A 25,156-nucleotide genomic window follows, 5' to 3' on the forward strand; every position below is an offset into this window, starting at 1 on the left:
TTCCCTGCCTACTGCCTGCAGGTCAGGATGTGAGCTCTTAGCTACTTCTCCAGTACCACGCTGGTCTGCTCCCTGACATGATGGTCATGGACTAACTCCCCCAAACTGTAAGCAAGCATCCAATTAAAAGTTTCTTTTATAATAGTTGTTTTGGACATGGTGTTTCATCACAGCAATAGAACAATGACTAAGACACTGTCTTCAAACAAACAAACAGAAACTAGAGACAGGAGCAGACCCAAAATGAATAAAGAAAAGTGAAGACTGGGCATTTCATTTTGGGAGCCAGGTGCCAACGGTGTCACTTGTATATGTGAGAGCCACTTAGGGTTGGCTACTGATCATTCTCTCATAAGGTCTCAGGAAGAGGCCATTTGCAACTCCTGGGAATGCTGGTGGTATCATCCAGGGGCCCCTGAGAAGGAAGGTGTTGAGGCTAGCTTGGACACAGGCTAGAGCACAGGTTCCCAGAACAGGTGGTGATCTTGAAGCATGCAGGAGTGTGAATGGCCCACTCCCCAGCAAGGCCTCACATTGTAGCAAAGTAGATATTGCCATCCAACCAGCTGGCAAGACTAGTGATGAAGGGTCCCGAAACCACCTTCTATTTGATAGAACCCTCTCAGAGAGGTGGAAGGGTTTTAGCCCCAGCAGCAAACTTGGCCAGGGCTTGAGCAGAGGGCACCCAGAAATAGAAGGCAGAAGAGCCAGCAAGCCTACCAGGAGTCAGGGACCTACACTCCAAACTTATAAGGGATATTGTTTCCTCCCCTGTGGGAAATTTGAAAGACAGAGTCATGCAGCACTGGTAAAGTTCAGAAAGAGCAGACATCCTCAGACATAGGTGGAGTGAGAGGGAAGTTCTGCTAGCTTTTGGAAAGAATTTGGCACCATCTATGAAGATCAAACACATATGTGTTTTTTGACCCAGAAGTCCTACTTTGTTTTTGTTTTTGTTTTTTCGAAACAGGGTATTTCCTGTATTGCTTTGGAGGCTGTCCTGGAACTCTCTCTGAATATCAGGCTGACCTCGAACTCAACAGAGAACCGCCTGCCTCTACCTCCCTAGTGCTGAGATTAAAGGTGTGCACTACCAACGCCCGGGTAAGTCCTACTTTCAGGAACCCACATATATGATTAAAATGCAGACATGAAAATATACCAACACATACTGAACATATAAAAATAATAGTGTGTGTGTGTGTCCTCTACGTACATGTGTGTGACTGTGGGGGGCATGAGTGCCACAGCGTGCACTTGCTTTCCATCTTGTTTAAGAGAGGCTTTGTTTACCGCTGTAGGTGTCAGATTAGCTGCCCACAGCGCTCCTGGAGACCGTCAGTCTCCTCTTTCCATCTTGCAACAGGAGCATTGGAATTACAGACATGTGCTCCTGTGGCTGGCCTTACATGGGTTCTGGGATTCCAAACTCAGGACTTCACGCTTGTGCGGGCAGCAAACTTTTTACCCACGGTGCCATCTTTCCAGTCCCACATTCTTGTGTGTATATATACACCCATATATGAAACTTTCTTTGTGGTGGCAAAATAACAAAAACATTTTTGGTTCCTTTTACTGGGAACAGAATCTCCCAGTAAAGGGGTAGCCGAATAACTTAAGTCTCTCTATGCTGAAGAACGTTGTGCAACTGATAAAAAGAATGTCCTGGGTCGATATGTACTCTGCTATGTGCGCTCTTCCTTCACAGGACATGTTCTGGAGCTGTTAATAGAAGGCTGACTGAAATCTGAATAGCATTGTACCTTCACTGTACAAAAACCAGGAGAACCATCCTGCAAAGCACCCAATGTCTATGTGTGGGGCAAAAGCTGAGAGCTGAGTGGAGCGCACTCACAAGCCCTGGCCACCCCCAGTGTGGCCATGAGCCTGAGGAGGGGTCTCTCCCATCAGCTGTGTGGGTTGGTCTGAGGGGGGGGGCGGTGAGTGCTGCTTCTGTGGTTTTCTTTGGGGAATGCTGACCAGTGGCAGAGTGGGAGCTCTGGCTTTTCAGGACCCTCCGGGAGGTTCCGAGGGCAGGGATGGGCCTGGTCCCTATTTCTAGTCTCGGGACTGACCTGAGGCTTAATCTTAGGAAACACCTGGGACAAATTTAGCCAATGAAATAAAAGCACACTAGCGCTATGCAGCATATTTAGCGTCTTTGAGGCTGTCCATTTGAATGCAAGCAGCCATATCGCAGGGCCAGATACAGCAGGAGGAGAAGGATTGCCGGGAGAAGGCAGCTTCCTGGCCCACTGATCCTCCTCCCCCACTCGGGGTCGCCCTTCATCCTGCCTACTGCCATCTCCAGACCAAATCCACACTCTTACTGGTCCTGGGAGGAATAGAAGCCTCCATCTATTCCCTATGAACTCAGCAGAGAAATGCTAGAGTTTGCAAAAGTCTCCTTCTAAGAAGCTGAAATGAACCACAGCACAAAGAGCACAGGAAAATCGGGCCACTTGGGCTCCGGGAGAAGCTTGGCCAGCTTCCTGAACTTTGGGTCTCCTGCTGAGAGGATCCAGTCCAGTGAGCTCTCTACCTGGGTGTTCCCTGCCCTGCTTGCCAACTTCCTGGCCCTTCTCCACACAGAGTGTGAGCTGGGTTGTTCCTACACATGCATGCCCATGTCCACCAACATATCGCAGGATACAGGCCAATGCCCTGAGGACTACAGACACTGGCTCTGCCTGCTTAGGGGCCCAGCCAGTACCAAATCTAAAGCTCCAGGCAGGCTCTGGGCTTCCCCAACCAGGCCAGTAGACCAATCAAGCTTTCTAATTATCCCAGCCCCGGCTTTTCCTGTCAGTTGCCTCCTAATGAGCTAACCTTCCCATCTCAATGCCATGGAGGCATGGGGCAGTCAGAGTTTAAGGGTAACCACTATATGCCTTTCAGGACAGAGCCTCTTTCTTCACCCTGTACTTCTGAGATGTCCTCTGCTCAGGCCAGCAGGTCCCGATCAGGTGCCCTGCTTGCATTTTCTAACTCCTCATCTTCTCAGTGCCCTCAGGCTGGGTCTTGTCTCTCTCTCAGCCTGATCCAGACAAAGACCTTTTTTTTTTTTTTTTTTTTTTTAAACTTCTTATTACTCAACCAGAACTGAAAGTCTGTAAATAGACATTGACAAAGTATATTCACTCCAGGAATGTGAACAAGCCTGGCGTGGAAACAGAAAGCTTGCTGGGCATGAGTTCTGGGTCCCCAGCGAGAGGGCAAAAGAACAGAAGAATGGACAAGATTGGCAGGTTCAGGTCCTTAAGCCTGGCTTCCTGTGACCTGCTAGGTGACTGTTTTGTGACCGGCTCCTGCTTGCTCAGCTGTGCCCTCTATTGGCAGTATCCTCTGTGGCAGCAGACTCCTGTCCTGCATGACAACCTCCATTTGGCCCCAGCCGCTGACCTGGGACCTGGCAGGCAGGTGGGTGCCTAGACAGACAGCCCTGATGCACAGAAACAACTTGAAGCCTTCTTGCTGAAAAACTGGTGTAGACAGGCACTGTGTAGCTGGGTGTCTTTGACTGAGTCCTTAGTCCATTGACCCTCAGGCCCTGTCTTTTGAACAAGTCTGGGGAGGACTCTCTCATAGGGCTACTGTCAAGATCCAGGACTGAAGACTGGGAAAGCACAGTGCCTGGTCTGTAGCATTGAGTCAGTTACTGATACGGCTGTGACCAGTTTCCAGGCACTGCACACTACCTAGGACCTAATTGCAGCCAGTGCCAATCCCGAAGTGCTGTGGGAACTGCAGTTTCCTCTGGTCCCCCTTACCCTGCCATTGAGAGACCCACTGGCAGACCTCAGGTTTTCCAGAAAGCCCCAGAAAGTGGCTCTTCCCTACGCCTAGCCTCTAGAGCTCTGTCCTCAGACCCTTTTAGCAGCCCCCTTCTGCCCAGCCATACCAGTCCAAGGACACCAGTCCACTGTTCTTCAGTACCAGGAGCACCACCGAAGGGGGGGCGTTTAGTGGTGCTGCGCCAAAATTAAAGTCCAGCTTCAGAGGAGTGAAGACAGGGGGTATTTGGCTCATGCTGTGTGTGGCAGAGAAATGGCTCAGTGAAAGGAGATGGCTTTAACTTTGGGTGTCCACCCCCAGGTACAAAGTGAAAATTCTGGAACTCAGGGTCAATGAGGTAGCTCCTTAGTCTTCAGGTCAATCCTTGCCCTTCCCAGGCCCCTCTAGGAGTAGGTGAGAATTTGCCCCCCCCCCCAAACTCTCCCCCACCCACCACTCAGCTTCCTGGGAAAGGCCTGGTGTTGGTAGATGCTCTGTGGACATCACTGGTACTTCCTGCCTGCCCCCCCCCCCAAGCCTAGCTTACCTGTGCCGGGTGGGCACCTTGTAGGTGAGCTCCCTGGGGGTTGGGTCTCGTGCCAAGTAACTATTGAGTGTGTCCAGGGAGAAGAGGTGCCACAGGTGCTTCCGAGTGATTCCCTCAGCGCTGCCCAAGGAGCAGGCATCCAGGATGGAGAGTAAAGGGTACACAGCTACCAGGGAGACGTGGCACAGTTCCTGTGTTTGGCCAACCACGCTATCTGGGGACATGGGTGCGGGGGAGAGCAGACAACTTAGCTCCCCTAGGGGCAGGTGCAGAACCCTAGCCAGAAGCAGTAGCTTGAGCACATTTCCAATGGCAGCCAACCCTTGTCTAAGGCCTTCTATGTGCTCGGCACTGCCTTGCTTTAACACACATCCTGGCATTGAACTTGTACTGCTACCTGTTTCCAAACTCATTGTAATAAAGTGTAATTCATAGACTGTAAAAAAATACTTTTTTTCTAGACAGGGTTTCTCTGTATTGTTTTGGAGCCTGTCCTGGAACTCGCTCTGTAGACCAGGCTGGCCTCAAACTCACAGAGATCCTCCTGTCTGCCTCCTGAGTGCTGGGGTTAAAGGCGTGCGCCACCAATACCCTGGCCAAAAACAAAAACAAAAAAACAAAAAACAAAAACAAAAAAACCGCTTTTTAACACAGACAATTCAGAAGGCTTCATATATTCACAGGCACGCAACCATCACTAAGTTTTAGAAAGTTTCTACTGTTCCACTAAAAAAGTCAGTACCAACTAGTCAACACTACCCTCCCTCCGCCTCCCCCAGCTGTCACCACTCTATTCTCCGTCTGTGTATCTTATCTATTCTGGATGTTTCAAACATGGAATCATTCAGTGCTTGGCTTTTTCTGACTGGTTTCTTTCACTTAGCACCATATGCTTTCAATGCCTATATGGTGGCATATGCTATTATTCCATTCTTGGTTTTGTGGCTTATAGTCTTCGATTGTCTCCCTTTTATTGATGGGAAGTTGAGGCATATTTAGATCGAACCACACTGCCAGTAAGTGTGGGAGAATCAGAACCCAGTCCCAATGAGTATGGGTATCCTTCTGATGCCTGGACGTTCCAGGAACTTCCAGCTGGCACGGGGAATAGGAATAACTCCGTCTCACGGAGGAGAAGGCCGAAGCTTGGCTGAGGATTTGCCTGTGATCTCAACAGAAAGTAGCATGTTTTCTAACACTTGTGTCACCAAAACTCAGGGATGCATGTATAGATATCACATGGGCAGACACAGTTACACACATCAGCTCCCACAGGCACAGTTCGCTCTGCCCTTGCTCACTGTGCCAGTTTGTCTTAGACTTAACGTGCCTCTAGCTTTGTATCTCACAGTTCAACTCTTCCTTTCTCTGCTTCCGGGCCCCAAATCTCTACTGAGTACCCAGGTACCTCTGTGGGACAGGAGGCAGTAGCTAATGGTCCAGGAATATTGGCAACGGTCCTTAGGACAGGCAGTCAGATAGATGGTATCCTGGGAATGAGGCGGCATGGTTCCCTCCAAGTGGTCGAATTCTAGAGTTTCTTCTGGAATATGGTGCAGGGGTCATCAGTGGGCAACTGGACAGAGGTGTCCTGGCCTCTCATGTTCCTCCCTCAGGTACCCTCCCTCTGGGTCACCACAAAACTCTCTGAGAACAGAGCAGGCTGGGGTGGAAAGAACTATGCATCTTGATGTTATTGGCACCTGCCACAGTTATAAAGACTGGGAATGCTAGGTTTTCAGCTGACTTGCCTGACCCACACCATGTGTGGATCATCTGTCTTAAGGACACACAAACACACAGACACACAGACACATACACACACACACAGAGACACACACACACAGAGAGACACACACACAGAGACACACACAGACACACACAGACACACACACACACACACACACAGACACACAGACACACACACACACACACACACACACACACACACACACACACACACTCCTCCCTGGTCCCAGACCCAGCCCAGGCCTCAGTACCACAGGGGTCATTGTTGAGGCCCTTGGGCCTGTGCTGCTCCAGGACCAGGCGGTAATAGAGGGTGCAGTTGCCATCATTCAGGAGCACCAAAGACTTGACCTCCCGGCTGTTCACCAGTACGTTCCCAAAGTCCAGCTCCTTTGGCTTTGCCTGAGATCACAGCCAGCTGCTCAGGCAAGCTTCCTGTTATCCAAGTGCTGAGCAGCTGCTCCCCCAACCCCTAGCCTTCAGAGCACCCCCCAAGGAAAGGCAGATCTGAGATTGCATGCAAGGATCTTGTCCCCTGCTTTCTTAAGGTTGGGCACCTGGGACTTTCCCTCCCACCTGGGTCCTGGCTCCACCTCCACCAGGGCCTCTACTCACAGAGAGGCATCCGGTAATGCCCATGCCCACCAACCGAATCCTGTAGTGCATGGTGGCTCGGGGATTGGTCTTTTGTTGCTGTCTGGCTTCCCAGACCCACATCCCCACTCTGAACAGGTACTTGGTCTCCTCCAAAGGACTGAAGATCCATGTCAGTGTCTGGGGTCACAGACATAATTCATGCTTGCATGCATGTGTTCAGGACACCCCATCCTGGGCTGCTGGCTGGGGGAGGTCCCATTACCAAAGCTTGACACCCTTTTCCAGCTTCCTGTTATCCAAGTGCTGAGCACTTTGTACACATCGTGTTATCTCGTCTCTGAAGCCCCTCAGTCCTTCATCTGTGTACTCTCTTAGGCTCCTGTTTCCTGTCCCTGGGTGTTTATGGGCACCAAGTATCTGTAGTTATTGCTCTGAGTCTAATCTACCTCAGACTAGGGACAGAGTTTGTTGTTTTGGGTGCCAATTTGGGTCCTCCTTTTGTACTGATCTGGGTGTCTCCTTTCTCACCCCTTCTTGAGAGAGTCACCCATTTGGACCATACTCAGCTACCTTCCAGGAATTTTGCTGCTTGGATACCATGAGTGATGAAGTTGTACATGCTGGCATCACTAATGCTGCATTCAGTCCCAAGTCTGCACTCCTAATCTTGCTCCTAACTAAATACTCTTCCCCTGAGTCTCAATTTCCTGTAACATTGGGGTTACAGGTTACTAAAATCTACTAAACCTCAGGCTAGGGGAAGTGACTCCGGATTGCTTAGGTAGGTGTAGGTGACAGTCCATGAGCACCACAAGTAAGAGACGGCAAAGGTAAGGGTGACAGGCACCCCCTGAGCTACCCTTGGCCATGGGACCCATTCACTCACAAGGTTCTCATTAGGATTGATGACACCCTTGGAGGGCTGGACAGCCAGCATCTTTTGGTGCTGCTGGGAGACTCTCCATTCGAACTCCAGGGGCAGCCGTGAGGGGTTGTGAAAGGTGAAGCTGCTGGTGGAGGAACAGCCCACCCAGGTAGGCTTGAAGAAGATGCTTTTGCAGGTGTCCAGCTTCAGCTGCAATGGCTCTTCTCTGCTCTGCATGCTTACTTCCTGAGCCAGAGGAAGGAAGGTAGGCAGGCAGGCAGGCAGGCAGGCAGGGAGGCAGGCAGGCAGGGAGGCAGGGAGGCAGGGAGGCAGGCAGGCAGGCAGACAGGCAGACAGGCAGGGAGGCAGGCAGGCAGACAGGCAGGGCAGGCAGACAGGCAGGGAGGCAGGCAGGCAGGCAGGGAGGCAGGCAGACAGGCAGGCAGGGAGGCAGGCAGACAGGCAGGGAGGCAGGCAGACAGGCAGGGAGGCAGGCAGGCAGACAGGCAGGAAGGAAGGAAGGAAGGAAGGAAGGAAGGAAGGAAGGAAGGAAGGAAGGCAGGGAGGCAGACAGGAAGGAGGGAAGGCAGGCAGGCAGGCAGGCAGGCAGACAGGCAGACAGGCAGGAAGGAAGGAAGGAAGGAAGGAAGGCAGGCAGGCAGGCAGGCAGGCAGGCAGGGAGGGAGGGAGGGAGGGGGGGAGGGAGGGAGGGAGGGAGGGAGGGAGGAAGGAAGGAAGGAAGGAAGGAAGGAAGGAAGGAAGGAAGGAAGGAAGACAGGCAGGCAGGCAGACAGGAAGGAGGGAAGGAAGGAAGGCAGGCAGGCAGGCAGGCAGGAAGGAAGGAAGGGAGGAAGGGAGGAAGGCAGGCAGGAAGGAAGGAAGGAAGGGAGGGAGGGAAGGAGGGAAGGAAGGAAGGAAGGAAGGAAGGAAGGAAGGAAGACAGGCAGGCAGGCAGGCAGGCAGACAGGAAGGAGAGAAGGCAGGCAGGCAGGCAGGCAGGCAGGAAGGAAGGGAGGAAGGGAGGAAGGAAGGAAGGACAATGCCATGATCTTTTGGCTCCCCCTATGTTTAGGAGGCATGGCTCTGCAGATTTTCTCCCTTGGAAGGGGACAGACAAAGCTGTCTTCCGGCTTGAACACAGCAGCTTCTCTCTCTCACCAGATCTGGGTGTACATCACCCCTGAAATGCCAGCACTAGAGTAGGTGAGGCAGGAGGATTGCCTGGCCTATACAGTGATATACTGTCTTTAAAACACAAACATCGGCTGGGCAGTGGTGGCACACACCTTTAATCCCAGCACTCGGAAGGCAGAGGCAGGTAGATCTCTGTGAGTTCAAGGCCAGTCTGGTCTATAAAGCTACACAGAGAAACCCTGTCTTGAAAAAAAAAATAACAACAACAATAATAATAAATAAAACCACCCCCCAAACAACAACAACAACAACAATAAAAAACTCCCCCCACAAACATCAATCGCTCAGGGACTAAGAGAGGATGTATCCACTTTTCATGGGCTCGGATGTGGGGCTGCTATCCAGCCCTGCCCCTGGACTGGCTGCAAACAGCATTCCACCACCTGCAGTTTGAGTCTGGGTTCTCCTGTAGTTGTTTCCCTGGCTCCAGAAGTAGCAGAGTTGTCATGTATGGAGCCAGGGCTCTCTCCCTACCATTTCCGTTTACTAGAGGAATGTTCCCCACCCCCACCCACCAGCTACTTTGGCAGGGACCCTAAAAAATGTGATTTTGAAAAAAACAAGTCCCAGATTATGACCTAAGGACTTGGCCTCCCTATCCCCGCCTCCTACCTTGAGATACTGGGGGTAAAAGTTGAATTGCAGGTAGAAAATGTGCTGCTTCCACGAGGTGCCCTTGGGATAAGTGCTGATAAGGAAGACCTGGTGGGCCCCAGGGGCAACCAGGCCAGAGGAGGGTCTCAGGGTGATGTCTGAGCTGCTGTTGGGGGTCAGGCTGAAGGTCAACAGCATGGGACCTTTGTTGACCAGAAGCAGGCTTCTGTAGGAAGGCTCCCCAGCAGACACTGCCGGGAACATCTGGGAGTTGGGGACAATAAGAGGGAAAGGGGCCCTTCCTCAGATCTCCGTCCTTCGATACACATTCAGGGACACTCTGGTTTGGATGACTCTGTCTCCAAGGAGACCCAAAACCCCTGCACACAGCCCAACCATCAAAGAATTCCTGGGAATTAAGGGGGGGCACAGTCTGCCACCAAAGAATACTTCTGTCCTGCAGACAGAGGGATGTGGTGGTCCCAGGTCCAAGGAAATGTCAGGCCTGTGCTCAAGTTTAGAGGCAGAATCTTTTTTTTTTAGCAGTGATTTCCAGACACTATGGAAAATTACTTTCTCAGAAGATTGGGGTCATTAGCTCTTTCTACATTATTTTCACTCAGGTGTCAGAGGGGGATCAACCCCAATAGTCCCAGCTCCTAAACACTTCTTAGCTGTCTTGGATAGGGTCAGAACAAGGCTCAAAGCTAAACAGGCTACGCAACACAGGACCCATAACCCCTGGTCCAAGTCCCTATCTGACTCTTCCAGCGAGTTCATATGCGTCAATATAGAAGCAATAATACAGGCCTCTACGAGACTGTGGAAAGATGTTAGCTAACACTGGGAGGGGCTGGCAAGGGACCAAAGGCATTGGTGAAGACATCCTTGAGCACCAGGGTCTTTGCTTTAGGGAGGGGTGGCTATTAAGGAGGCATAGGTTTGGGGTTGGCAAGCAGCAGCACCAGCTTTGGGCTGGTTTATCCTTAGGGCCCAGCCTAGGGCTTGGGAGCCAGCAGGTACTCAGTGAGCTGGACAAATGAGGCAGGTGGAAAACGTAAAAGACCAGGTAAAGGCTCCAGATGGAGTAGAGAAGGGCTGGTGACTGTTCACATGCTGGGACCATGGTCCAAGAGCAAGCTTTCCATTGGTCCAGATCCCTCAGATAGACAGAAAGGACACGGGGATGCATTACCGAGGCCATTGGAAAGAGGAGCAGGCTGGGGTCCCTTCATGCTGCTCCCACTGTTGTTGGGGCCATGCTCACCTTGGGTGCATCCAGGAAATACTGGGGGATGTGGTGCTCTAAGGCAGCATGGTAGCTGTGTCCCCGAGCCTGAACCTTCAGACACCAGGATGGGGCCACTGTGCAGTCCTCCTCAATATTGCTGTAGCTCTGAAGGACCTGCAAAGGCCAGCCCACGAGGAAATTCAGAGTTCAGTCTGACCCTAGAAGACAGTCACCTTGCCCCTCCCTGGCCCTGTGCTGTAGGCATCCTATATGGGGCACAAGAGAGGAGGACGGAGGGGGATGCAGAGGACAGCCATGCCCCGACCCTTCTGCCGGAGCCTCTAATTGGGAGGAGAGAAGGGTGAGGTGTGGAAGCGGCGTTCATTCCACAGGAATGAGCCCAAAACAGTGCTGGCTAATGGAAATATAACATGAGCCACAGATTCTGGCTGAAAATGGAATTTTAAATGTTTCAGTGGCCACATTAAAAAAAATGAGAGATTGATTTCAAGAATATATTTTATTTAACTTAATAGTTCCAAACTCTAATCACGGTATCATGCAATCATTATAAATGCTATTACCGGGATATTTTACATTCTTTTCACTTGAAATCTATGGGATATGGGTATATTTTATACTCACAGCACATCTCCACTTGGATCACCATATTTCAGGTGTTCACTGGTCATGTATAACTTTCCTGCCTTGTGGAACAGCACAGGCCTGGAACCTGTCGCCTGAATGCTCAGCATTGGCCAGATAGAAGTTAGCAACCCATTCCTACCTGTCTCCCACTCCCTTGTTAATATATGAGAACAGGGACAGTTAAAGATCCTGTTTAGGGTTAGGCACAGTGGCCTATGCCTTCGTCTACAGAGGGAGTTCTGGCAAATTCGAGGCAAGCTGAGGCTACACAGTGAGGCCCTGTCTAATTTTTAAAAAAAGAAGAAAGGAAGAACCAGAAAGAAAGAAAGAAAGAAAGAAAGAAAGAAAGAAAGAAAGAAAGAAAGAAAGAAAGAAAGGAAAGAAAGCAAGGAAGGAAGGGAAGAAGGATGAGACTAAACACTGGGGGTATAGTTCAGTTGGTAGAATGCTTGCCTGATTATCATGCATCAAACTTTGGGTTTGGTCCCCAGCACTAAATTAACTGAGCATGGTAGTTCATATCTACAATTTCAGTACTCAGGAGATGGAGGCAGGAAGGCCCTGGGCTCAGTGTTAGCCTTGGCTATACAGCAAATTCAAGGCCGGCCTGCACTAGACAAGATCTTCTCTACAAAACCAAAACAAAACACCACAGCCATGCTCTGAGGTTGGGGTAGAAAGGTTGAAACAAGTTAAATCCAGGCCTGACTATACAGTGAGAGCAACCCTGTCTATGAAAAACAACAACAACAAAAACACAACTGCAAACTAAAAACAATGATTTTGCTTTGGATTTATTGCCTTCAAAGAGAAGAAGCAAGGAACCCCTACCTGAGACCCTCAGAGAACTCCTCCCTAGGTACTAAGTTTTCCCAAAGTGCACTGGATCCCAGCTGAGTTCTCCTCTGGGGAGGAGAGGGAGGGAGACTGCATGAAGTGGAGAGACTCTGGGAGAATCAGACCAGTAGAGGGCACTGTCTGGCCAAGGGAAAAAATAGGGACGCCTGCGTGGAGAGGATGGGCCCTATGGCCCCTGTCATTCTTGTGCCTAGCTGCTGCTCTTCAGGCGCCAGGGGAGGACCGAGCTTCCCCCATTTGTTGGGTCTGTGTGCACACACCTTATAAACAGCGAAGGCTTCTAGCTCCACAACATAGAGGCAGTTCGGAGAGGATGGCTGGAAGTGCAGACGCAGGGCTACGGACTTGAGTGGGGGCACGACACTCGTGTTTGGGGTCACCCAGAAAGGGCAGCCAGACCTGAAAGTCCAGACCACCATGACCTTGCCCTTGGTATGGTTCCTCAGGCACAAGGGAACAGGGTTGGGGGTTTGAGGCCCAGGACAGGCACCAAAATCCACATCAATAGGCTCTAGACTGACAGCCGGGGGAAAGATGGCCAGGTCCCTGGTTCCATCAAAAAAGTACTCCATCATGGGGGGGATATGGGGGTACTTTGTGACTGGCAAGTCCTCCAGATTCTGCATAGGGAGAGACTGGGACAGGATTCAAATGTCATTCCTCTTGCTGCTGAGATCTACTGCAGGTCACACCCCCACCCACCCCCACACCCCACACCCCCACACCCCCACACCCTGGCTACAGTGGTGTATGGCACAGGCCTACTCAGTGACTTCTAGGGAAGGGGCCAGGGACCTGGAGAGAGAAGCCAGGGGGTGGGGATGTCTGGTACCCCACATACCTCAGTGGGCAGCATGAGGGCTCCATTCTCATCCCGTTCCAGCTTTTTCTCTTTCAACATGGCAGCCAGAATATCGGGAGGGTAAAGTGTCAAGCCCCGAGCCAGATGTGTTCGGTACCAGGTGAGGTGCTGAGGCCTCAGGATGGCTGGCTTGGTGCTGCCTGAGTGGCAGGTCCCAATCAGATCCAGAAACAGTGGGTCCTGTGGCACCGAAGCCCCACATCACGTGGTGACATTTGTCCATGGGAGACAGAATAGGTGGAGGCAGGTAGGTGGTGAGGCAAGGGGGTGTGGGGGTTGGACATAGGATAGACAGGGAGCAGAGGCCGAAGGATGGCCGGTCATGGGAGCATCCTGAGAGCTGCTGGCTACTTGAGGAGATAGTGGGACTCTGGACAAGTCAAGAGGAGCAGCCCAGGACTGGAGATAGGCTGCTCATCTAGTGATTGCCCTTGCCCCGTTCCCATGGATCCTGGGCATTCTCCTGCAGATCAGTGCCAGTCAGAAGCCTACCAGACCAGCATTTAGCGCTGCCCATGGTGGGGGTGGGGGTGGCAGAAACCAGGTCTGTTCTATCCTTTCACTCCAAGGCCTCCCAGGGCGCATGTGGCACTTGTGAGAATTGGGCAAAGAAACCCTTCCCCAGGTAGAGGGGTGCAGGCCAGAGCCCACCAGTCGACGAGAACAGGCTACATCTCAGCCTCAACTCTGTCATCATGTCCAGGTACTGTGCATCACGTGCCCAGGGGACTGGGTTTGGGTTCTAGCTTCAGAGTCTCCACCCTGGGTGGGGTGATGTCCAAATTTCTGCTTCCCAGCTCACTGACAGCAATAGCAGCCGTAACAGCAGAAGCAGCAGAGCCTAAGGCAAACTTGGCATGCCCACCTGGATTAGTGAACTTTCATGACCCCCTGGCCATGCTCTGCCTCTAAACTATGGCAGAGATTCTAAAGGAGATGACCCAGACAGACAGCCTCAGATGTTCTGAAAAGAAGGGAAAGCTCAAGTCGTGCCCTCATCTCTGAGTCTCATGGCTTCTCACTAAAAGGAATGGACTCTTTATCCCCACCTTCTTTCCTTCTCCATCACTTACCTGGTGGTGGATGAGACAGGCCACCCTCCGGAAGCAGATGATAGGGTGTGTGGGCTGGTAGGCACAGTGCAGGATCATACGGGCCTTGCCTGCCAGGGTTCCAAAGGCAGGCCTGATGCTGAAGACACTCTCCTGGCAGTCAATGTCAAACTGGAAGTAAGCCAAACAGTCTGACTGGTTCTCAATCCACAGGGTCTGCTCTGCGCGCTCCCCGAGATGGACCCAGCTGAAGTTGATGCAGCAGTGCTGCAAGGATACCTCAGGACCTAGACAGAGGAGATGGGTCCTTGAGAGAGGGCCCCCCATCTCGTGTGGGCTGGGTTGCAACCCTCAAAGGGGATCTCATAAGAGGTCCCACAGCTGGGATGAGGTGTTCTCTAGACCCCTGAAAATTCTCAGAGTTCCATCATCACTGTCTGGAAAGATGGGATCACCAGGTATCCACAATGCTTCCCCACATGGCCACCAGGGGGCAGAAGACACCTAGGCTGAGGGACCCAGAAGCAAAGGTCTCTCTGGAACAAACAAGGACTCCCTAGTGGATGCTCATGTTCTGGGGTGTGTGTGTGTGTGGGGGGGCTGTTTACAGCCTCCTGGGATGGACATTACCTTTACAGAAACCAATGACTTGGAGCCGAGTTTGGGAGGCACAACCAGAAGGCACGATGGATAAGTAGTCCGTGGCTCTGCTGTCCAAGGTCTTGGGGTGGAAGAAAACTGACAGGCATTTCTTCTCTCCTGCGGGCACGATACCTTGAACCACGGAGCATGAGAAGGTGTGGTCTTTGATCAGCATGTCTTCAGACATTTCAACCTTGAAGGGGGCGTTCACCTGTAGGGTCAGCGGTTGGGGAGAGGAGAGATTCTAGTCACAGGTTTGGGCAGTCCATGAGTCATACTGAGGAGGCCATATGAAGGATCAGGGACAACTGGTATCCAGTCTGGCCTGAGTCTCAGGTCACACTAGGAGAAAGGGGACGAGCTGTGTGTCCCATCTCAAGACTGCCCAAAGTGGGGGCATCTTTTTCTTCTCCCAAAGGTAGTATGAAAGCTAGCCTTAGACCTAGGGTCCGGGCACTCACGGGGCTACAGGGCATCTGAACCCAGCCAGCTTCAGCTAACAGGAGAGAGAGCACCTGCTAATGGCTGTACACACACACACACACACACACACACACACACACACACACACACACGTGTCCCATGTTTATATCAATAGATAGGAGCGTGTGAGGTTTTGGGTCTGAGAACAGGGAGGAGATAAGGATGGGTTTTAAGCATACCGAGTCTTGGGGTCCCCGAGTCCTGCCCCTTCCCTTTGCCCATTTTTCCCAGCCCGTGCACACCGCGGATGGATTGTACAGCCTGATCTGCCGTTCCATGGTGCAGCCCACGTCGACGGAGCCGAAGTGTAACACCTTCTGGAAGCCCTCCGTGTCCTGGTCTTTTGGCTGCTTGTGCTTTATGCTCACCAGAAGCTGTGCACACTTAGCTGGGGCAGAGATGGGGGGTTGTCCTGAGGGTCTCTCTAGCCCCAGCTGAACAGCCTCTAGAAGGCATATGCTGGTGTCCCCTGCCCACCATCAGGAAGGATAGTCTGTGACTTGATAGAAGATAAAGCCTAGAGCAGGTGAAAGGACATGAGGCTGGCGGAGACCTGTGGGGCACACGGAGGTCTAAAACCCAGGGAGGGCTGCAGGGCCTGTGGGGACGGATGGGAAGGCAGGCTTACCTGAAGCCTGTATCTGGATAGTGCTCTTCTGCTTGGAGCCATTCCCATACCAGCACATTGCCTCGACTTCATGGATGACAGCGATGAGGGGCTGAAAGGTCGCTTTGATCCTACAACCCATGCCTGGCTCCAGTAACCCCGTAGTGGGAAGTATCTGGAATGGGCTTGGGACTTCCCAGGTGAAGAAGGTAGGCAGGTCCCTAAGAGGAGGGGGTAGGTCAGGTCCTGGGATTCTGACTGGATAGTCCATCCCAGGAGGCTGTAAACAGCCCCCCCCCCCACACACCCCAGAACACGAGCATCCCACTAGGGAGTCCTTGTTTGTTCCAGAGAGACCTTTGCTTCTGGGTCCCTCAGCCTAGGTGTCTTCTGCCCCCTGGTGGCCATGTGGGGAAGCATTGTGGATACCTGGTGATCTCATCTTTCCAGACAGTGATGATGGAACTCTGAGAATTTTCAGGGGTCCTGGGCCTTATCCAACTATGGCATAAACTTATCTCCTCTGCTCCCCACAGCTCTCCTCTCAGGGTCTGCTAGTTCCCTTTCAGGGCCTTAGCCCTTCCTCCTCACCCCACATTGTTCAGACAGAACCAAGTCTCCACTGTGTCCCCAATGGCACACATGGGCAGTTGCAGGGATGGTGGGCAGACTAGCTTGTGGCAAGGCAAGGTGGCCTTCAGGGACACACAGAACATCCCTTCTTCTTTCTCAAGGCACAGCTGGTCCACGTACTCCTTCTGCAGGACAGGAGGCGGGGAAAGAGGTAGTCACCAGTGAGTGGTACCCAGGTAAAACTCAGGATCTCACCTCCCACCCCTGCTAAGTCATCCTTCCAATAAATCCCTGGCAGGTGGGCTGGGGTGTAGCCCACCATGTCCGAATTTCCTGAACTCTTATATTGTCATGGCCTCTGAGAAAAGGGCCACTTTTGTGGGAAACCAGGAATTCTAAGAAGCCAGATGCAATGGCATGCCCCTGTAATCGCAGCTATTTGGGAAGCGGATTGACTCAGGAGGATGGCTTGAGCCCAGAGGTTTCAGGATAGCCTGGGTCACATGGTGAGACTATGACTCAACATTATGGTCCTCAAAGACACAAAGTCTCACAGAAAACTCTGAGCAAGCTTACAGGGATCAAGAGGCTAAGGAATCTAGAGCTTTCTGGTAATAATCACAGCCTTTTGACCCCATTCCCAATGGGGAAAACCCTTCTATTGGATGACATCAAGGTCTGTGCCCCTTTTTGAGTTTTCCTAAGCTGTTTTGTTGTTGTTGGGTTTTTTTTTTTGCTTGTTTGTTTGATTGGTTGATTTTTTTTTTTTTTTGAGACAGGATCTCACTTTGTAGCCTTGACTGGCTTGAACTTGTTATGTAGACCAGGATGGCCTTAAACTCAAGAGAAATCCACCTGCCTCTGCAGGGTGTACAGGTGTGTGTGTGTGGAAATCCCTGCTTCGGGCTCTGTTCTCTTGCCCTTCCCCACACTGCCCTGCTCCCCTGGCAGACCTTACCTCTTCTAGAGGTCGGAAGATGATGGGGAGTGTGAAGGTTATGCCTGGGCTCAGGAAGATGGGCTGAGGAAGGATGGTGAAGAAGAACTTGGTCTTGGGAGGCCTGCAGTGAAGAGCCAGGCAGTGGGCATGTCAGAGCTGGGCTCAGAGGCACCAGAGAAGCCAAAGCTGGAAGACCGAGGAAGCTCAGTGGGGTCTGGATTGCAGCAGGACCTATTCACTTCCTCTTCCTTTTATATTTACTTATTTTGAGACAGGGTCTTGTGTAGCACAGGCTGGCCTCAAACTCGCTATATGGAGCCTTGAACTCCTGTTCTTGCAGGTCTGTGTCCTCATACCTGGCTCCCTACTCCTCCTATGCCTACAGCCCTTCCTATCAAGACCAGTGTCTCTGCTGAAGATGATGGTCATGAAGAGAGATATGGATAGGCTGTCCTGACTTAAGAGGGATCCAGCTGGGTAGCATAGGAGCAGCAGACTCTCAGAGTGTTAGGAAGAACATGATGTTGGTAATGACTGCACCAATGGTCAGATAAGAGTAGGTGGGACAAACATACCCACAGGAAAATGCAAATTACAAAACCAGCTCAAGAATTATACAGTGAACGTCATGGTCATCCTGCCCCAAACCATTAAAGAAACGGAAAGGGTAGGCATAACGTTCCTGTAAGGAAAAGTACCAGAACAGATGGAGTCACAGCAAGTCCTACCTAGCATTAGAGGGAGACAGTTCCAGTTATTTGTTTATTTTGTTTTTAATGTATGGGTGCTTTGTTCACATGTGTGCCTGCAGGCCAAAGCAGGGCATCAGATCCAATTATAGATGGTTGTGAGCCACCATGTGGTTGCTGGGAATTGAACTCAAGACCTCTGAAAGAGCAGTCTACTGACTCTCTTAGCCACTGCCCTATCTCTTCAGCCTGACAACTCCAGTTTTAAGATCTTCCAGATAATGTAGAAACAGTCCCAACATAACCTTTGAAAGAACCTTATGTCATTACTAAAACCTGACAGAGGCAGAGGAAAACTGCAGACTAATCTCAGAATCAAAATACTAGTTAAAAAAGAACATAATAATGTTGGAATTATGAAGAAATAATGCAGAAAGTCAGTTGATATAATTGACATATAAAAAAAAGACAAAACAAATAATACCTCAATTAACAAATGTTAGGGGCTGGAGAGATGGCTCAGTAGTTAAGATCACTTGCTGTTCCTTCACAGGTTCTCAGGACCCAAGTTTAGTTCCCAGCACCCACATAGTAGCTCACAACTGCCTCTGACTTCAGTTCTATGACATCCAACACCCTCTTCTGGCCTCAAGGTCACTCATACACACATGTATGTACACACATGCAGACATAAATACATATGCACATAAATAAAAATTAATCTTAGAAACAACTTTTAAAAATGCTAGAAAACCTAGCCAGTCGGTGGTTTGTACCTGTGATTCTATCACCTGTGAGTCTGAGGAAAGAGGACTGCCACAAGTTCTAGGCCAGCCCGATTTATATAGTGAGTTCTTGGTCAGGCAAGGCTATATAGTAAGATCCTATCTCAAAACAAACAAAAATTGACAGCCTTCAAAAAACTATCAACAAACAAAACATGAAAACAACTTTAAGCCCATCACATATAGCTTGGCATGGTGACACATGCCTATAATCCCAGAACTTGAGAACCAGATTAGAGGGGACTCAGTACTGTAATGTGTAATCCCCCAAATTGATTTATATATCCAGTCAAGTCCCATTATCACACACAAAAAGTAGGTGTGTGTGTGTGTGTGTGTGTGTGTGTGTGTGTGTGTATTGAACTGATTTTAAGTTTTTAAAAAAGTTCAAAGGGATAAGAACAACAGGGGCCACTGGCAGTGGGTCCAAGATCTAACTCTAATGCACAAACTGACTTAGTGGGGCCCATTCTATATGGAGAGACACCTTGTTCAGCCTGGAGACAGGGGTGTCGGGGGGGTGGGTGGGTGGGGTGGGCGGGGCCTTGGTCCTGCCTCAGTGAGATTATGGGACAGACTAAGGGAGGCCTTACCTTCTCCAAGGAGCAGATGGGAGGTGGGGGAGGGAGGTGGGAGAGTAGGAGAGGAGGGAGGGGGAACTGGGATTGGAATGTAAAACATAAATTAATAAAAAAATGTTAAAATTTTCATACAGAAAAAAAAAGAAAAAAGAACAGGCAATCTTGAGAAGATGGGGAACTTACACAACCAGATAGCAAATTTAATGTAAAATCAAATAAGTAATTCAGGCTGCAAGAGTTAAACCCAGGAATACACAAGGAGCACTAGACTAGGAGCACGGAGCAGATCCCAGCTGCACACCAACAAACACATCAACAGTCAAACTGCGTCAGTGGTAGGAAGACCGTCAACTGGAGGACATCAGTTTCAATAGATGATGCTGAGAAGATGGAACATTCATTGAGGAAACATATCATCAAACCATTCACACACAAAAAAAGCGATTCCACATAGATAAAAGAACAAATCCAAAGTCTCATTAGAAAAACACTCTAGGGGAATATCTTCAGGACCTGGAGGTTATACAGAAAGACAAACCAAGGTTTTTTTTTTTTTTAAGGTTATGAAAGCATATCATATTCTTTCATTTAAAGTTCATAAGGTAAATTAAACCGTATCATTTAAGGGTGTCAACACACACAGCAAATCCATTTCGGAAAAGCAAGGGAGTCATTGAAACAGGAAGCAGCAAAGTTCCCATGATGTGGGCTCCAGCTACTATTTCTAGGGCTCTTCCCACTGCATGTGTTTTGAACAGTCTTTTGAACTGGTTTTAAAGGTTGTTTTCTTTCTCTTGAAAGAAAACCCACTCTGGAGGTTTGGGGACTCAGGCTCTGGGCCCCTCGTCCTGGTACCTGTACTTTATCTTCTGGATTTTCAAGGAGAGATTTTTGAGCGCCAGGTTCCTGGTGCTCTCCTTGCCCAGCTCCCAGCCTTTCCACTGCAGCTCCTCAACAACCTCGATGCCCCAGAATACTCTCTTCTTCGGGTCAGTTTGCTTCTTGACGATGCGCACTTTTTTGGCCAGGGGACTTGTAAGCTGTGCAGGTGGCAGGAAATGGGGGAGAAGCAATGCCAGTCAGTGGGCATAGGACTCAGAAAACAGAGCGCCCCATCTCCATCCTGCCTTTAGCACTAAGGAATGACGACGACGTCCCTCACCCTGGGGTGTGGGCTAGAGAGAAAAAGGAGTCCAGTGGCATCACATCCAAAGTCAGTGCAACTGTTTGTTCATAAAAGGCCCAGAAAGGAGGTCTCGCCTGAGCTGCCCTGTCCAGATGCTCCATCGGGTTTGCAGATGGAGGTCTTGGCTGCTGGGTTCCACCCTTCGGGCACCACCGGCACCGCGTCCTTAGGCGCCTGCACCTCCTTCTCTTTCTCAGCCTGCCCCGCTCTCGAGAATCCTCTCCCAGCTGGGATGCTCTGCCCAGGCATTTCCCCAGAATGCAGGGCAGTCCACAACTCCTTCACCTGACCCTCAGTTGGCTATTGGAGCAGAAGAAGGAGCCGCGTTGCCTGTAATCAACTCCCACCATGCCCTCCTAGGCCAACTCAAGTGCTGCTTAAGACTCACTGTGCCAGTGTTTCCCTGACTGTAACAGAAAGAACAAACAAACAAACAAACCACTTCTTCCATTGGTCCATATTACTCATCTAGCTGAGGAGAGAGGGCGCTGAAACCCCTTAGGCAGTAAGATGGAGGATGGGCAAAACTGGCCCCCTCTTCCCGCCATGGCCATTGTCATAAACACTCAACCCACTGCCTTTTAATCTTAAACCAATTATTGCTTGTCTGCTGTTACATAACACAAGACGGAGTCATCCACTCAGCAAATATTTGCTGATTGCCATGTGCCAGGCACCATGCAAAGCAATTGGGCTATGATGGTGAAGAAGACATACAAATCCCTTCTCTCTGGATATTACACTCTCCGTTTCAATGTTTACTAAGAGCCTTGGATGGCCAATCGATTCTCTTTCCCTGATTGCCTTTGGAGGAAATGCAGCACAGATGAGGGAGGCTAATCTATTATCAAAATCAATTAGTGCATCAGTCAGGATCCAACCAGGAAAAAGACACCACTCTAGTGCTCAATCAGGGGCTCAGGGCTCAGTGGGTAGGGTGCTTACTAGGCAAGCTCGAATACCTGAGTTCAGATTCTGAGCACCCATGCAAAAGTTAATCACGGTGGCATGTGCCTGTAACCCTAGCACTGTGCAGGGGTGAGTGCTGGGGGGCTGGAGACAGGGGCTTGCTAGACAGACAAGTCTAGCCAAAATGACAAGCCTTAGGTTCAGTAAGAGACTCTCTCAAAATGTAAGGTGGAGAGAGAGAGAGAGAAAGATACCTATAGTAACTTCTGGCTTCCACACATGTCCATATAGACAAACACACACACACACACACACACGCACACACACACACACACACACACACACACACTACCAGCTAGTGCAATACATAGTCAAGGATAGTGAAAAACCCACAGGTTATTAACACCAATAAATGTTCAGCAGGGTTGGAGAGAGACTTCAGAAGTTAATAGCTCTTGTGGCTGAGAGACAGAGGATGGAGTCAGTTTCCTGCCAGAGCAGCAAAGGCAGGAACAGCTGGTACAGCATCCACCTGTACTCAAGTCTGCCCAGGGCTCCATCCGGGGAGGGTGAGTGCCAGAGTGTATACGGGAGAGTCAGTCTCTTAGATTCTCACCCTGTTGCACTGGCACAATGCCCCTACGTGGTCTTGCCACACTTGATCCACTGCCCTGCCCAGATCCTCACCTGGGCAGTGACGCTGCTGCTTGCCAGTGTGCTGGCACTCAGGCAGGACCCTTCATTCACAGTATTCATAGCATTCACAGTGTAGTCTCCGCTGTCCCTGGGCCTCATAGTGTGGCCTGAGTTCACCTGGGTGAGCATCTAGCCAACCTGAAATTCCTACCAGATGCACATATAAGCCTGGATCTGGGCGGGGAGCAGAGGAGGAACCTGAAGAAGAGAGGTGATGGAGGAGAGATACGTTCTTTATTCTGACAGGTGCTCTGAGGTGGTGCCATGAGAAATAAGGCTGAACACCCAAGCTTCGCTCAGCGGCCTAAAGTGCCACCCAAGAAGCCACACAAGCTTGCTTTCTACTGTTGCAATAGACACCACGACCAAAAAGCAACTTAGAGAGAGGGAAGGGAGTCATTTTACCTTATGATTCTCAGCAAAGTCAGGGCGGGAAGTCAAGGCAGAAACCTGGAGGCAGGAACTGAAGCAGGAATAATAAAGGAACATTGCTCACTGGCTTGCTCTCCGTGGTTTACTCAGCTTGATATGTTTGCTTTTTAGACATAGCCTCACTATGTAGCTTTGGCTGGCCAGGGGATTTGCTATGTAGACCAGGCTGGACTTGAGCTCTAAGAGATCCACTTGTTTCTGCCTCCCCAGGGATTAAAGGAGTGTGTCACCATACTCAACAGTGTATCTTATTTTTAAGGCTTTTATTTTTAGCTGGGTGGTGGGGTGCACATCTTTAATCCCAGCACTCAGGAGGCAGAGGCAGGTGGATATCTGTGAGTTTGAGGCCAGCCTGGTCTACAGAGCAAGTTCCAGGACAGCAAAGGCTACAAAGAGAAACTTTGTCTCAAAAAACAAACAAGATATTTGTGTGTGTGTGTGTGTGTGTGTGTGTGTGTGTGTGATGTGCACGCAGGTACTAGCGGAAGCCAGGGGAGGGTATTCAATCCCCTGGATCTGGTGTTCCTGGCAGTTGTGAGCCACCCAATATGTGTGTGCTGGGAACTGAATTACCACCAAACCATCTCTCCAGCCCAGTGCATTTTATATTTGCAATTTGTCTCAATTCAGAACATGTAAAATTCAAATGCTCAATAGTTACAGTTGACTAGTGGCCACTACACTTAACAGCAAAGCAGGAATACTTATTTTGAACATATTTGTATATTTTACACTGTTGAGTATCCTTTTCACTTCTTTAAATAGCAATGCAGTATCAATTTGGGACGGCCATCTACTGAGAATAGAAGGGTCAGGCAGTATTGCAAGATTTTTTTTAAGATTTTATTTATTTATTATGTGTACAACATTCTGCTTTCATGAATATCTGCACACCAGAAGAGTGCACCAGATCTCATAACAGATGGTTGTGAGCCACCATGTGGTTGCTGGGAATTGAACTCAGGACCTCTGGAAGAACAGTCAGTACTCTTAACCACTGAGCCATCTCTCCAGCCCCCAAGTATTGCAAGATTTTTAACAGATTTTTTTTTCGAGTTATGGTTTCTCTGTACCTTTTGGAGGCTGTCCTGGAACTCACTTAATCCTTACAACTGTTTATGATTGCATGCCACTTGCCGCCCTTTTTTGTTTTGTTTGTTTTTGTTGTTGTTTTTGTTTTGAGACAAGGTTTCTCTGTATAACCCTGGCACTTGCTCTGTAGACCAGGCTGGCCTCAAACTCAGAGATCCGCCTGCCCTACAATCCAAGTGCTGGGATTAAAGATGTGCATCACTGACCGACTGTGACACCCCTTTTATTTAGCCTAAAAATCTCCTTTTCAAGTTGGTGATTAAGTTCCCTGAGCTATAATGCATTCATTCAACAATCTCATGATCACCTCTGTGAGTTTACACACTTGCTGCAGACACACTCATTCCCTCTCCACCAAGCAGAGAAAGCCTCATTTGTTCCTAGAGGGTTCCCCAACCACTGGAGGGAAACATTTCCACCCCTGCCTTCATGGAACCCATTCATTCACAGAGCTTTTGCTGAACACATACTACACAGCCTGCACTCTGCTAGACATGTGACAAACATGTAAGGTTCCTACCTCCAGCTGTAAAATGTTCAGACGGGATCCAAGCAATGCAAACTGGGGTGGGGAGGAGAGTCGCTACTTTTCTGTCATCGTAGCTTTGCAGTCCTGCCCTGATTCCCTCTTCTCTCGAACATCAAAGGATTCAACAGACAGTTCCTGCCTCCTGCCTCACCGATCTGAACGTCCCCACACAACACATCAATATCTCTGAAAGACCAGGAAAGAGATGAACCGAAGTAGAGTAGAAAAGTGGTCGAGCTCGGGCTTAGGGCAGTGAGCACTGAGCCTATTGGGGACAAATGAGCTCATTTCCAACTTTTCTCAGTGAAAAGACAGTGCAGTTGTGGGGATTTTGGTGTTTTGCTTTTTTGGTTTGCTTTAAACCAATTTTCTAGTTTCAAAGTGGGGAAACAGATACCACCAGCTTCTTTAATTTGCCTAACTTCCGATCCTAAATAAGGTGGAAAAACAGGTATGGGAGAAGTGGGTGTTGCCAAGTAGAGTTTAGGAAGAAAAGGGTAAAAACGAAAGGAACAGATTATACTTAGAGGGCTTCTCCAGGTCTCCCTGATCCCGTGCCTAATTAATCTCTTCCACGACGAAAGGGCTGTCTAAAGACCCGCCGCGGAGGAAGGGGTCTCGATACAGATACAGATACTTTCCTTAACACTTACTTCTTTCGCTGGGCTTCAACGTTCAGAACTCATACTGCCGCCTTGCAGACGTCTCCATAGATACAGGACGCGAGGGACACAGCGTCTCTTGGTATCCCAGGGCAACGACGGCAACCCAAGAGAGCCAAGGTTCAGGGAAAGCGAATGACCCCACCTCCTTTTCTCCTTCTCCTCCTTCTCCTTCTCCTTCTCCTTTTCTCCTTTTCTCCTTTTCTCCTTTTCTCCTTCTCCTCCTCCTCCTCCTCCTCCCCTCCCCTCTCCCCTCCTCTCCTTTTTCCTTTTCTTTTTTCTTTTCTTTATTTTCTCTTTTGTCTTACCCTTTCTTCCCCATTTTCCTTTTCTTTTCTCTCATCTTTATTTTTTGGTGATGAGGCTCAATTAAGACATT

At 49.9% G+C, this 25,156-nt stretch overlaps 1 protein-coding gene across 1 annotated transcript in view; it reads right to left on the bottom strand.

Moving 5' to 3' along the window:
• The window catches only part of Cfap65 (cilia and flagella associated protein 65), a 31,696-nt gene extending 9,535 nt beyond the window's left edge, over positions 1-22,161 (bottom strand). Inside the window, exons 1-18 of the mRNA XM_035438843.1 lie at positions 22,054-22,161; positions 20,127-20,311; positions 17,235-17,337; positions 16,295-16,461; positions 15,725-15,924; positions 15,339-15,484; positions 14,602-14,824; positions 13,993-14,258; positions 12,899-13,099; positions 12,318-12,692; positions 10,588-10,725; positions 9,339-9,584; positions 7,554-7,778; positions 6,686-6,844; positions 6,322-6,472; positions 5,730-5,861; positions 4,322-4,535; positions 3,902-4,030 (exon numbers count right to left, since the gene is read on the bottom strand). Coding sequence (XP_035294734.1) covers positions 3,902-4,030; positions 4,322-4,535; positions 5,730-5,861; positions 6,322-6,472; positions 6,686-6,844; positions 7,554-7,778; positions 9,339-9,584; positions 10,588-10,725; positions 12,318-12,692; positions 12,899-13,099; positions 13,993-14,258; positions 14,602-14,824; positions 15,339-15,484; positions 15,725-15,924; positions 16,295-16,461; positions 17,235-17,337; positions 20,127-20,311; positions 22,054-22,161 — 3,368 coding nt within the window. The remainder of the gene's footprint in view (positions 1-3,901; positions 4,031-4,321; positions 4,536-5,729; positions 5,862-6,321; positions 6,473-6,685; positions 6,845-7,553; positions 7,779-9,338; positions 9,585-10,587; positions 10,726-12,317; positions 12,693-12,898; positions 13,100-13,992; positions 14,259-14,601; positions 14,825-15,338; positions 15,485-15,724; positions 15,925-16,294; positions 16,462-17,234; positions 17,338-20,126; positions 20,312-22,053) is intronic.
• Positions 22,162-25,156: the final 2,995 nt, after the last annotated feature.

The sequence above is a fragment of the Cricetulus griseus genome, chromosome 2, assembly GCF_003668045.3.
Source record: "Cricetulus griseus strain 17A/GY chromosome 2, alternate assembly CriGri-PICRH-1.0, whole genome shotgun sequence".
In the NCBI taxonomy this organism is placed as follows: domain Eukaryota; kingdom Metazoa; phylum Chordata; class Mammalia; order Rodentia; family Cricetidae; genus Cricetulus; species Cricetulus griseus.